The following is a 14254-nucleotide window of genomic DNA, read 5'->3' as shown; positions in this document are numbered from 1 at the left end:
GATCATTTTCTTCAATAAATAAATGACCAAGTATAATATTTTTGTCTCATTTGTTTAACTGGGTTCTCTTTATCTACTTTTAGGACTTGTGTGAAAATCTGATGTTTTAGGTCATATTTATGCAGAAATATAGAAGGGCTCACAATATTTCAAGCACCACTGTATATTGTTAAATAATTATATCAGACAAACAAAGTAAATGGGGATTAGAACCTCATACATGCAGTACAAAGTCAATTTGAAATACTGCGTCTACATTCTGAGGGGAAAAAAAGGGCACTAAACCATACCATCCCTTGTCACTGGAGTGATACCATCAAGCATACACCTTCTGTACCATGCATCTTTAGTGTACCTGTAAATATTTACTATAAAAAAGGTAATTAAGGTCCTATTGTACACATTAAATCCTTTAAAAATAAACAATATCAAGGTGAAACATACTTAAGGTACAAAAGAAAAAGGTACCACCCAGGTGACAAGGAAAAATACAGTTTAGTGCCCTTGATCCTAAGAGTGTAGATGTGCACTTTGACTTAGCTGAGCATTATAAGTGAGTCACTTCCTCCATATAATGCTAATTCTAATTTCTATTTGTGGTGAATCTCGTTACTCAGCCAGTAGATCTAGAAAATAATAAATGAGTTCACTTTGAATATCTTTCTTCTTTTTTCCCTAGGCCTGTAATAAGCATCTTTGACTAATGCACTGAACATAAGTGGGTTGTCTTTTTGCCTTAAAACCCTTTACACAGCCACTTGGATGTGCAAAAGACACACCCCGATACTGTGCATGCGCACATGCACGCACGCACGCACGCACAAAGAAAACACTGTTGCAGTGAAAGGGGCCACACTGCCATGTACACAATAAACCAGGGTTCTCAGATTCCAGATCTCCAATCACACACACACAGTTCTTTGCTATTATCTTTATATTAATTACTTGCAGTTGTGTATTAAAATGAAATAGGACCATTACATAACAGGTCGAGAACCTGACCAGCCCAAAGCCTGTGAGCATTTTGCATATTTGACGATATGCATATAACTCCGCGCAGACAGTCTGCATTGTTTGGGAACAGAAAGATAGACCTTATCTACCATGGCTGTGCCTGTTATAATGATGTCTAACCGGAAAGATGAAAGATTGCGAAGTTTGCATGTACAGGCGTCACTCTCGAGATATCCTCTGCACACTGTCTCTAATCAAACTAAAACCCTGTCTTTTGGTGCCTATTAAAATGATATTTAAAGTAGAGCACTGTCATTTAAGGCTTAGAATGTGTCTCCCTGTTCTCTTCGCTCCTCCTCTCCTTTCGGCCTTTTCTCTTGCTGACTGTGTTTTCTTTATCTCCTCCCCTCCACCCCTTCTCACCTCATGTGAAATCAAGTCTCCCCACTGTCTCTTTAGTAATAGGTTGTAATGCTACACCACAGCTTTTATTTTACCCTCAAAAGAGCATTTGAATAAGCTGCACTTGGGGAGTTTAAGGCCTTTTGTCTGTGTGTATGATTACATGTGTGAAACAAAGTGAGAGAGGGTGGGCCAGGTGGGTATAATGTGCTTTTCCTCCTGATTGTACTGAGATTCTTGTGGATTTTTGTTAACAAACAGATCATATGGCGATACATGGCAGTGTGAGTCATGAACAAAGGAAGGTAAAGACAAACAGATGTTACATAAGCAAAGTGTTATGGACAGTGAAATGCACAGACAGCCAGGCCAGATCTGACAGCCAATAAGACAGGATTTTTGGTGTGCAAACACACAAATGCTGGCAGACAGAGATGGGTAGGAGGTACCTGGTCCAGGTGAAGTTGTGTGGTTGAGGATTTCCTTCACCCTTGCACGTGAGCTCAGCTCCCTTCTGATTAACTGACCAGCTCTGATCGTAACCAGAAATCATAGCATCAGGAGGAACTAAACACACACACACACACACACACACACACAATATTACTACACACTGAAGCCAAAGAGTCAACAGACTCAAACCTACTCATTTTACCCGACTGTTCTTTTAAGACGATATCACTCACCCCATCAACCTCTTGCTTACTGCCTTGTGAGATACGAGGAGAGAAAAAAAAAAAAAAAGGCTCATATATTTCCACCAATCTACTTCCTGTTTGAAGTTTGCTTTCATATGTACAGCGAAGTAAATGTTTACAATACCTTAGCTTGTGTGACACCTGAACCTCTATATTCCAGCTTATCTACAAAACTAAATTTCATGTTCATTGAATGGTGTCTTCCTGTTTATGCCCTATTACACCATACAATCTCAATCGTATAGCAACTAAGCAAGTCAGCAGTTATCTTTATTACCAAGCTCAAAGGTTTGCATAACCTTTGCTATGCTCTAGTTAATGTGCGAATGTGTCTTGTTACAGCGTGTAAAACTTTCTCCCTAATTTGGTCACCTGCCAATTTCCTCTCACCAACCAGCCTTCTCCTACCACACAAGCGCTAACAATCAGGGAGTTTGAAGGCTAAAACGTGCTTCTTCCAAGACATATCAAGGCAGCCAACTGCATCTTTTCAAACTGCACCTCATGCTGCATCACAGGCCAGCATAACACCCTCAGAGGAAAAAACATTGGACACCAAGAATGGTTTCACGTACATCTTGCAGTGGAGGGAAAATTGTATAAATTATATTTTTAGCCAAGACTAAGATATTCCCTACTGAATAGAGATCTTGCAGTCACGTGACCGGAAAGTACACAACCCCCATCTTGTCGGTCAAAAACACCGCTGAATACTGCTGCACTCATGTACAGAATGGATCAATTTCAATCGACGGACTACACGGCTCATTTTTCTAATGAACAGATAACTAGATATATGTCTAAAATAAACGAGCTACAGATTTGTGACCCTTATGGCTTTCCGGACGGAGTTTTCACGACTGGATTTTGAACTGCCAGCGGAATACCCGGACGTGTATGATTACCTCATTAACTTTCCCTCGCTGTTCAGTGGTGAAGCACTGCGTGCTTATAAATCTCTGGACAGTTTTCTTTACAGAAATTCAGGATGTCAGCGACTCAGATGTGGCATCTTGTAAACAAGAAAATAATCCTCATTGGATGGGTAAGTCACTTAAGTATTGAGTATAGCACTGACCAGCCGATTATAGAATAGAATAAGGTAATTCCAAATCGTCCGTCTTGTTTACATGGATCTGGCGTTGGAGAGGTAGAGGCTTGGCAGTGGAGGTTTGAGTAGCTGTTTTCTGAGCTTAGTCAACAGGCCGGCTCTGCCTGTAGCCTCGCTTTTGCTTCTGCTCCCGCTCCCGGCGCTACCTCCTTCGCTTTGCTTCCAATAACAATCCACGGAGACCCCGCTGGTCTCGCTGTCTCGTCCGGAATGTTTTTTTTTTTTTTTCTCGTCCGGAATGTTGTGCATGCGATGGAAATCGCTACAAACCGTCATTTTCTGCTGGAAACCAATGTCCAGTAAGTCCATACGGTTGTAGTGGATATTGAAGTCCGGTACAGACGAACAACACGCAAAAATACACACAAAAAACATTAACGTGCACAGGTAGGGAGAGCTTGTAGCCGCAGCCGTTGTAGTAGAATTGTATATAGTAGGGTTTTCCAGAAGAAAAGGTAGAAGTAAAAGCAGAAGTAGAACCAGAAGTAGAAGGCGGAATATGGCGTTTGACCGACACGATGGCGTCTGTCACAATCTGGATCGGCTGTGACGTCACATGCAAGTGCTCCATAGGCCACCTTAGATGACGACGACTTCTTTTGGCTGCTCCCAATTAGGGGTCACCACAGCGGCTCTTTCGTCTCCATTGCTCCCTGTCTACCGCATCCTTCTCTAGCACTTTCATGTCCTCTCTCACCACATCCATGTATCTCCTCTTTGGCCTTCCTCGTTTTCGTGTGCCTGGCAGCTCCATCCTCAACATTCTCCTTCCCACATGCTCTGCATCTCTTCTCAGGTTGTGCCCAGTCTCATCTCTCTTAGCTTAATTCCCAAGCTCTCCACACGTGCTGTCCCTCTGATGTGCTCGTTCCTTATCCTGTCCAACCCTGTCACTCCCATCGCAAACCTTAACATCCTCAACTCCGCCACCTCCAACTTTGCCTCCTGCCTCTTCGTTAAGGGTACGGTCTCCAATCCATACATCACAGCTGGTCTCACTACTGTCTTATACATCTTACCTTTTCACTTCTGCTGGGACTTTCCTATCACAAATGACTCCCGAAATCCTTCTCCAACTGCTCCACCCTGCCCGCACTCTCTTTCTCACCTCACTATCACAGCCCCCATTTTCCTGCGATAGTGAGGTGAGAAAGACCACCTTAGACTAGAGTAACTAATTACAATTTTGAGCTGTGACCAGCAATGTTCTGCTAGTTTATCGTGATGTCTAGCTAAACCAGCACCAACTAGCAAAAACCACTAAATGTGGGTGTTAGACTAATAAACTTCACAGTTACATCAAACACAGTAGGTAAGAATTTTATTTACCCAGAAAGTTCGGGTTAGCTATCGTGACTGCTAAATTCGGCTAGCTAAGCTACAGGACACACTGCAACCAAATGGTCATGTTTGAACAGTAAATAAATCCCTTTCAAAGTGAGAAACATTGATATATTATTAAAATGAAGTCTTGCATATCCACAGAACAACCACGATGTTGCAGGAATTTTGATTTCTCCATATTATTTGTATTTTCTAGTGCATAATATTATGCAAACTAAGCAACATCTAAAAACAGGAAGTGATTTAGGAGAAAAAGTGATATTATTTTAAGACGACGTTGCAGACTCTCTAGGATAAATAATACAGAAAGAAATACATAGAAAAAGATCATGTGGTTAACTGATCTGGGACGATTCAGGTTAGCAAAATCAGGTATACAAAATACACTGCTGGAAAGATCAAATCTACAACCAGAACCTTTTTTAGGAAGCAAATAACATGACCCAGATTAGTATAGTATTATGCCAAATCGTCTGTTGGAGTAGGGCTGTGCGATATAGCGAATATACTCGATATATCGCCGAAAACTGTGTGCGATACATAAAATTATTATATCGTAACTATTGAGTATTTTATGGTCATCTTCCGACTTGCGTTCGTTTCGTGTTTGTTTAAAACATTTCCCGGTGGTTTTCTCCCTGTCCCTCAGGCAGTAACGTGAGAGGCTGCCTAAGGGTAAAGAAAACAATGTCACGCACTCGCCAACCAATCCCGGGCGAGATCTCGGTGCTGAAAGGAACTTCCGGGAAGATTTTCTAGTTTCGGTTGTGTTGCCAGATTGGGTGGTTTTGGCGGGTTTGAACATATTTTGGGCTGGAAAACGTCAGCAGTATCTGGCAACACTGCCGGCGGGAAGATTTCCTAGTTCCTGTTTACAGCGCTGACTCAGTTCGTGCAATCGCTGATTTTGCATAGGCTACCATGTAAGCTCTGTCAATTTCAGCGACAAATTAAAAATGGAAGCGGATGAATTGGTTCCTAAAAGAACTAGTAAGGGGTCAGTCATCTGGCATTTTTTTGGATATCGCGAGGAGGACGTGGAACAGCAAATGCCAGTTTGTAAAGTGTGCAAAAAAAAAAAACCCGTCATCACGAAAGGCAGCAGCCAGAATTATACACATCTGAGAGGCAGAGCCAGAAAACATTCAGTTCAAAAGTGTACAAAGAGAAAAATTATGTTTTGCAGATCTCTCTCTTCTCTCCCTCAATCTCTCTCTCTCTCTATTGTGAATGTTCCAGTAGTTCTCAGTAGTCAGGTTAATAGCTTGGAGATCTATTTTTTAAAATAATTTAATGAAAGAGCACTTTTCTTATTTAGGCTAAATGTCTCTCTCAGTGTTGAGCTTGCACTTTATTGGTTTGAGCTCTGAGCAGCTCTGTATTGTACTGCCCCTTTGTTGCAATTTTCAAGATTGTTTTTGCAGTTTGTGCCACATCTTTGTTGAATAAAAATAGTCTTATTTCAATTCAATTGTGATTAATCACGGACATCAAAATGTAAAATGTGTTGTTGAAAACCACCTGTAAAGTTAACCAAGAATGTTATTTAATCTGCAGGGATTGTAGTGAAAACAGTAAAGAGTAAAAGTCAGATTTCATGGGGTCCTTTAGAGGAGATTTCAATATATCGAGATATATATATCGTATATAGTGAAATGGAGAAAATGTATCAGGATATTCATTTTTTCCCATATCGCACAACCCTATGTTGGAGGCATTAAAGTGGACTCACAGTGCACGACCAGTTTGTTGCTCAACCTGCGGGGGCGCTCTAGAGCAGGGTGCCACACCAGGCAGTCCAGATTGCGGCCATTCATGCCGCGCAGAGGGTGCAGCGAATACAGAGAGGTGACAACACCATCCCCTGAGCTCCTGTTTTGTGATTTGCCAGGGACGTCGGTGTCCCAGGAGAGGCGTGGTGGAGGCAGGCCAACTGCACGGCAGGTGGCGGCCACTCGGAATGTCTGACCCTCTTGCAGGATGACCGAGTCCAGTGTGGAGATGGGAATTCCTGAAGAGCAAGAGAGGAATGCTTTAGCTTATGTTCTGTTCATTACCTAGCAATGGATGTCATAGTGACACCATTTTTTACATGCTATGGCCACACTAATTTAAAATCTCAAGCAAATCTGACCTTCAACTGTGTTAGTAGTGATATCAACAATATTTCATACAAAAATGTCATATTTCCTACATCTTTCTGATGGCACTGTGAGCACAGTGCAAGTGTTAAAATAAGAGAGGTAGGAAACTAAAATCAATTACACCTCTTGGAATATTTAAACCTGATTTTTGACAATTAGATCTCATGTTCATTTGAGAAAGGAGCTAAGCACATAAAGATTCACATTTGCCCCGAAAGAAAAAATACATGCAAAGTATATTTACAGTGCAAAAGTTTGCATAACTGTTATCAAAAGTATAAAACCAACATTTAATGCAAGTGGTAATAAAGTAGTAAAAATGTGTGTGTTAAAATGGCAATCAAAATTATTTTTCTGAATGTGTATTTCACTTGCCTCTTACGACTTTTTCATACTTCTTGCTCTGAAGTTTTGCTAATCTATCTCTCAGCTTTTTGGTTATTTTTCTTTCATTATTTTGTCATGTCTTTGTATCTTTTTAATTTATGAATGATGGTTTTCACTGTGGGTAATGGTCTTTGTCTCCCTCAACACCCTGGTATATTTAAATAATATTGGCTGGCTTGGAGTGGTCTAACATGTATTCCATTCAGCTAGCATGATATTGAACGAGTCGAAGATGAAAAAAAGCCAGCTAATATAATATAATATAATATAATATAATCATACATACATACATATCAGCATTCTCAAAGGCCAACGCTAGCTTACCCGCAACTCGGTACTGTTAGCACGGCAGTCCAGTTAGCTTCCAGTCGGTGTAGCAACAGTGTTAAAGGCCAGTGCTAGTTTACTTGAGACTCAGTGCTATTAGCACGGCAGTCTAATTACCTTCCAGCCGGTGTAGCGTTAGCAATGCTAGCACAGTCGAGCCAATTATGGTAAATTAGCCAGCACTTATGTGTCCGGCCACATCACGATCTCACCAAGCAGTTGCTGGGATGTTGCTTCGAGTTTGAGACTTCTCCTACAATTTATACTCCTTAGCTTAGTCACTCCTCTGTATCAGTCCACCAAAGACTTTCCTCATGATGGTTTCTCCTTCCAGGAGAACAGCCACTTGCATCCTCCTAACTACTCTGGAGGCGCTTTTCTCATCGATTAACTTCTTAACCACTCGTTGCCTTCTCAACGCCACCGCCAAGACATCCAATAATGACTGGGGCAATCTCGACTGCCAGCCCTAGTCTTTTCTACCTGGTCTTGAAAGAAAGTTGTTGGTACTTGTCAAGCTTCTTCCTTGTTGCTTGCTCCAGGCTTTCCTTTTGGGGACAGGCTATATCGACAGTCCAGATCTTTCTTTCATTTGCATCCTCCAACACGAGATCAGGTCTTCGCGCTGCAGTCCGTTTCCTCATTTTAAACTTGAAGTCCCAACAGAGTTTGGAACCTTCCTTCTCCAGCACATGACCCTGTTTCCATCTCTGTACCACAGTGTGTTTCTCTGGGAGAATGCCTTTCTCAACAGCTCAATTGACTGCTAGGACCATTAGCATCATGCTCCGCCCCGGACATCCACTCTGGAGATTATGGATCTCTCATGCTAGCGCCGATCCGGATCCAGGACAGGAATTCCTTCTCTCCTGAACTCACTTCATGGTTTTTACTGCTGCTTATTTAAAGGCCGTTCTCAGACTCTGGCTTTGCCAGAACGTCTTGTTTGCTTCTCTAGCCGTTTCTGTGCCTCTCTTGCTTCTCATGGTTTTTCTCTCTAGTGGCTTTTTCTTGTTCATGGTTTTGTTCTTCTGGTTCATGGTTTTTTGCACTAAGGGTTATTTCTTGTTCATGGTTTTTTGCACTAGCGTTTTTGTCTTCACCTGTCTCATGTTTTTGTCAAGTTGTTTGTCTCATTTTGTCTGGACTATTTTTGCCATTTGTTTTTTGTCCTGTTTGTTTACCTTTTTCCCATGCCCTTTCTTCCCTGAATTAAAATCATATTATTTATTGGATTACTGTCTGTGTTCTGCTCTTGGATCCTAACTTCACCACACCTCCATCAATCCTAACAATTAGTGCATTATTGTGCCTTCAAAAGGCCAATGCTAGCACAGTCGAGCCAATAATAATAATAATAATAATAATAATAATAATAATAATAATAATAATCATCATCATCATCATTCCTGTGTAATTTACTTATTTACTTTAAAATCAACAATGGAGCTACCTGGCAGCCAAAATTCTCTCAAAATCTTCCATTTTTAACAAAGCAACCTGTGGCCATGTTTGTTTACAAATTGTCACTGTTGCTCGCTAACGCAAAAGTTTTACATCTCTGACGTGTGATGTGTTGTCTTGACAACATGCAATATTGTAACAATATTGCATGCTCATTCTCCATTGGGTAGAGTGGTGTAATACACAGAGGATACACGATATGATATTACATGCAATCAATAAACCCACTAGAAGGGAATAGAGCACGTGTTTGTTTGTTTTTCCATGGAAAAAGTGGCCCGTATGTGTAATAATTTATAATATCTAACCTTCTCTAGTTCTGTTTTTAGGTTGTTATAGCTAATGTACTGATCCCACTTGACAGTTCACAAAAAAAAAAAAAAGGTTTGAGTATTTTGAGACTTTTTATACTTTAAATAAGAATTAAAAAACGTGTTGACTGTTTCAAGCCAGAAGATACATTAAATGAGGTACATCTGAATAGAGCATGTCAAAGGAGATAGACAACTTATGGTTAAACCTAAGTGCTGTAATATTTAGATTGTATGTTGTAACAGGACATCAGTAGAAATATCCATTAAAAGGATGCATAATTCTGTATTGTAGAGCAACTGTAACATATAGGGAGTGCAGAATTATTAGGCAAGTTGTATTTTTGAGGATTAGTTTTATTATTGAAAAACAACTATGTTCTTGATGAACCCAAAAGACTCAAATATCAAAGCTGAGTATTTCTGGAAGTTGGAGTAGGGCTTTCTTAGTTTTAGCTATCTTAGGAGGATGTGTGTGTGTGCAGGTGACTATAACTGTGCATAATTATTAGGCAACTTAACAAAAAACAAACATATACCCATTTCACTCATTTATTTTCACCAGGGAAACCAATATAACAACTCAACATTCACTAATATACATTGCTGGCATTCAAAAAAAAAAAAAAAATCAGTCAGTGTTTTGATCTGTTTGCGATCAACATTGCGTGCAGCAGCAACCACAGCCTCCCAGACACTGTTCAGAGATGTGTACTGTTTCCCCTCCTTGTAGATCTCACATTTGATGAGGGACCACAGGTTTTCTATGGGGTTCAGATCAGGTGAACAAGGAGGCCACGTCATTAATCTTTCTTCCTTTAGACCCTTTCTGGCCAGCCATGCTGTGGAGTACTTGGATGCGTGTGATGGAGCATTGTCCTGCATGAAAATCATGTTTTTCTTGAAGGATGCTGACTTCTTCCTGTACCACTGCTTGAAGAAGGTGTCTTCCAAAAACTGACAATAGGACTGGGAGTTGAGCTTGACGCCATCCTCAACCCGAAAAGGTCCCACAAGCTCATCTTTGATGATACCAGCCCATACCAGTACCCCACCTCCACCTTGCTGGCGTCTGAGTCGGACTGGAGCTCTCTGCCCTTTGCTGATCCAGCCACGAGCCCATCCATCTGGCCCATCAAGACTCACTCTCATTTCATCTGTCCATAAGACCTTAGAAAAATCAGTCTTGTGATACTTCTTGGCCCAGTCTTGACGTTTCATCTTGTGTGTCTTGTTCAGTGGTGGTCGTTTTTCAGCCTTTGTTACCTTGGCCGTGTCCCTGAGTATTGCACACCTTGTGCTTTTTGACACTCCAGTGATGTTGCAGCTCTGAAATATGGCAAAACTGGTGGCGAGTGGCATCTTGGCAGCTTCACGCTTGACTTTCCTCAGTTCACGGGCAGTTAGTTTGCGCCTTTTTTTTTTCAACGCGCTTCTTGCGACCCTGTTGACTATTTTGAATGAAGCGCTTGATTGTTCGATGGTCACGCTTCAAAAGCTGGGCAATTTTAAGAGTGCTCCATCCCTTTGCAATATATGTCACTATTTTTGACTTTTCTGAGTCCGTCAAATCCCTCTTCTGACCCATTTTGCCAAAGGAAAGGAAGTTGCCTAATAATTTTGCACACCTGATATAGGGTGTTGATGTCATTAGACCACACCCCTTTTCATTACAGAGATGCACATCACCTGGTATGCTTAATTGGTAGGAGGCTTTCAAGCCTATGCAGCTTGGAGTAGGCCAACATGCATAGAGAGGGTAATGTGGTCAACATACTCATTTGCCTAATAATTCTGCACTCCCTGTATGTAGATTTTTCACCCAGAAACCAAGAGGATGCAAACTTTTGCACCAACTGTATCAAATAATTTTTGGAACGAATTAAAATGTTAAGAGAAAAGACTTCAGGACAGGACACTATTATTTCATATTTTAACAGTGTAAGTTATTCTAAAATGGTATATAAAATACGTATATAACCACCACTATTTTAATGTTTGGGATGCATTTAAGAATACAACATTGAATATTTGAAATGGATTTTGCATTTTGGTCACTTTGACACAATATGTTAAAGGTGCAATGTGCAAGAATCTGGCCACCAAGCAAATTCGTACTCCAAACAATTTGGGGGCAGTATATCACCAGAACACTGGGGTATCCACCGTTATCCTAAGAAACAAGGATACGTTTCCCCCAAACGAATCACCACCACTCTCATAGAATTATCACTCACTGAATACAGCGTAAAGCTATTTTTAGTTGATCCACTACTGGGTTCATACAATCCATCTTTAGAGTCATCAGTTATCAGAAACTTGGAGCTGGTCAAGATAACACTGCTATCTTATAATCTTCATGCGTGCTCTCAGCTTATAGTTCAAGTTATAACTTGCTTAGCTCAGTTTTTAGCAGGAAGCCAACAACAAACTCATGCATCAATACCACTACAGCTTGCGACATGGCAGATATGCCACCTCCTTTAGTAATAATAATGCAACTGATTAAACACACTGCCGAGGATTCAGTAAAATAACCAGACAGCAGAATTTAAAAACATGATGCATTTGGTATAATAATCGAGCCAAAAGAGAACTGGTACCTTACCTTTACGAGAATGTGTTCTTGTCCAAAAGCGAGATTATAATGTCCGGGTATGTGAGTGTTTGGCACGATGATTCAATTCAATTCAACTGACTCATCCGATGCCTTGAGGCGACAGTAAAACCATGCCCAAGTTGGAATGCCAAAAATTCTTACATCATTGCGGTTTTCGGTTCATCATTGCGGTTTAATTGTTCTTCGCAATTAAAATTGGTTTCCATTTCTATGATTTTCTTAAAAAAAATTAAAAAATAAAAACAAAGCTGTGATTAGGTTTCTCCCAACAGGGTCCCTTTTCTTTCTTTTTCCCCCTCCTCCAAAAATACAGCAGATCAACATGCAAAATGGTAACTGCATATCCACGTTTTGGTGCCTGGATTCCAGCAGTTTCTATGAATTGCAGTGACCCATTTGCTTCTCTTTTCTTTAGTTTTCAGCAGTCTGAGCTCAGAGGCTAACGTGTCTGTAGCTGCCAGAGATACACAACTTCATCTCCTCTCATTTTGGACTAAGGGCAGCCTGGATGCTACAGTGACTCGCTATCGGCTCTTGAAGTACGAAAAGTGGTATTACGAGATCAATAGTAGGTCTTGTCATGGGGCAATCTGGTTAGCATGCTAATTTCAGTAGACATCTCTGCAACGCAATATGTAGACATTTTTGACAATGTCAAAGCTGTGAATGTCAAAGCTTTATATTCTGTTGATAATTTTAGTTGATTTTTTGAATGTTTTAAACTAAAATTCTTACAGGTTCTTACACATACACTACCGTTCAAAAGTTTGGGGTCACCCAGACAATTTTGTGTTTTCCATGAAAAGTCACACTTTTATTTACCACCATAAGTTGTAAAATGAATAGAAAATATAGTCAAGACATTTTTCTGGCCATTTTGAGCATTTAATCGACCCCACAAATGTGATGCTCCAGAAACTCAATCTGCTCAAAGGAAGGTCAGTTTTATAGCTTCTCTAAAGAGCTCAACTGTTTTCAGCTGTGCTAACATGATTGTACAAGGGTTTTCTAATCATCCATTAGCCTTCTGAGGCAATGAGCAAACACACTGTACCATTAGAACACTGGAGTGATAGTTGCTGGAAATGGGCCTCTATACACCTATGGAGATATTGCACCAAAACCACACATTTGCAGCTAGAATAGTCATTTACCACATTAGCAATGTATAGATTGTATTTCTGATTAGTTTAAAGTGATCTTCATTGAAAAGAACAGTGCTTTTCTTTCAAAAATAAGGACATTTCAAAGTGACCCCAAACATTTGAATGGTAGTGTAGCACCTTTAGGCATTTACCAGGATAATAACTCCCTGGGTGTTGGTTTGGTAAATTACTGTAGTTAAAAAGCAAAACTGATGCTGAAGAATACATGTTATACAGTACTAGTCAAAAGTTTGGACACCCCTACTCATTCATGGGTTTTTCTGTATTTTGACTATTTTCTACATTGTAGAACAATACTGAAGACATCAAAACTATGAAATAACATCTGGAACATGTACGGAATTTTGTGGTAAACAAATACATTAAAAAACAATACGCGTTTCATATTTTAGATTCTTCAAGGGCTGTTTCACAATCATGGTTGTCTTTTGAATAACACCAACTAACTCCTGCAACTAGTTCAATTCACAGGCCTCCCACATCTTATGAATAGAGGCGTTTAGCCTCTTTTTCTTGTATTCAGTCCTGTCATTAGGCTTTCTGTGCACCTGTTTCATAAAAGCAGGAACAGGAGACTAACTACAGAAGAATGTTAAGAATTTGCTTGAGATAATTCATAACAGAAGATCTGAATGGCTTGTCAAAAAGTTCTCTCTCACACACACACACACACACACACACACACACACAGAAAACACATTGGCTTGAAGAGATGAAGTTTATCTTCTCATGTTGAAAAATTCGCATTCTTCGTATGAAATATATCGCAGATCTGAGTGATCTATTTAAATAATATTGGCTGGCTTTGAGTGGTATATCAGATATATTCCATTCAGATAGCATGATACTGAACGAGTCAACAGATCTGTTCTGTCGTAGTGCGTTCCATTCTGCTCTTTTCTGTCAAATTCCCTTATGGTATGTTCTATTGTCTTGTCATGGCTGTCTGTCCTGCTCTGTGTGGAATGTGTATAGTATTTTGTTGTATTCTGTTCGATACCACCATAATGCTTTCTATTCTATTCCCATCCGTTCTATTCTGTTCTATTATATTCTATTCCATCATAATACATTCTGTTCTATTTTTGACTTGTTACCTCGCCCGCTACGGAGTAAGTGGGGCAAGGTATTGTTTTCGGTCGGGTTTCTTTGTTAACGGTATTACGGGAAAAAACGGCTGGACCAATCTTCATGAAACTTTCAGGACAGATGGGCATTGGTCTCAAATAGAACCTCCAACATTTTGAGAGTCATCTGGTCAAGGTCACCAAAAAAGTCAAAATCGTTTTTGTTGTGGCTACTGGCTCATATAGAGGCGCTAGCCAC

At 40.3% G+C, this 14254-nt stretch overlaps 1 protein-coding gene across 3 annotated transcripts in view; it reads right to left on the bottom strand.

Annotated features, from left to right (window-relative positions):
• Positions 1-14254, bottom strand: part of nectin4b (nectin cell adhesion molecule 4b) — a 38820-nt gene that overhangs the window by 20087 nt on the left and 4479 nt on the right. For all 3 annotated transcript variants that reach the window (XM_060906256.1, XM_060906254.1, XM_060906255.1), the window contains 2 exons: positions 6242-6520; positions 1806-1923 (listed from right to left, as the gene is read on the bottom strand). In XM_060906256.1, coding sequence (XP_060762239.1) covers positions 1806-1923; positions 6242-6520 — 397 coding nt within the window. The remainder of the gene's footprint in view (positions 1-1805; positions 1924-6241; positions 6521-14254) is intronic.

The sequence above is a fragment of the Neoarius graeffei genome, chromosome 23 (genome assembly GCF_027579695.1).
Source record: "Neoarius graeffei isolate fNeoGra1 chromosome 23, fNeoGra1.pri, whole genome shotgun sequence".
NCBI classification, from domain to species: Eukaryota; Metazoa; Chordata; class Actinopteri; order Siluriformes; family Ariidae; genus Neoarius; species Neoarius graeffei.
Note: the sequence above shows the minus strand (reverse complement) of the source record. Positions and strands in the feature narration are given on the sequence as shown.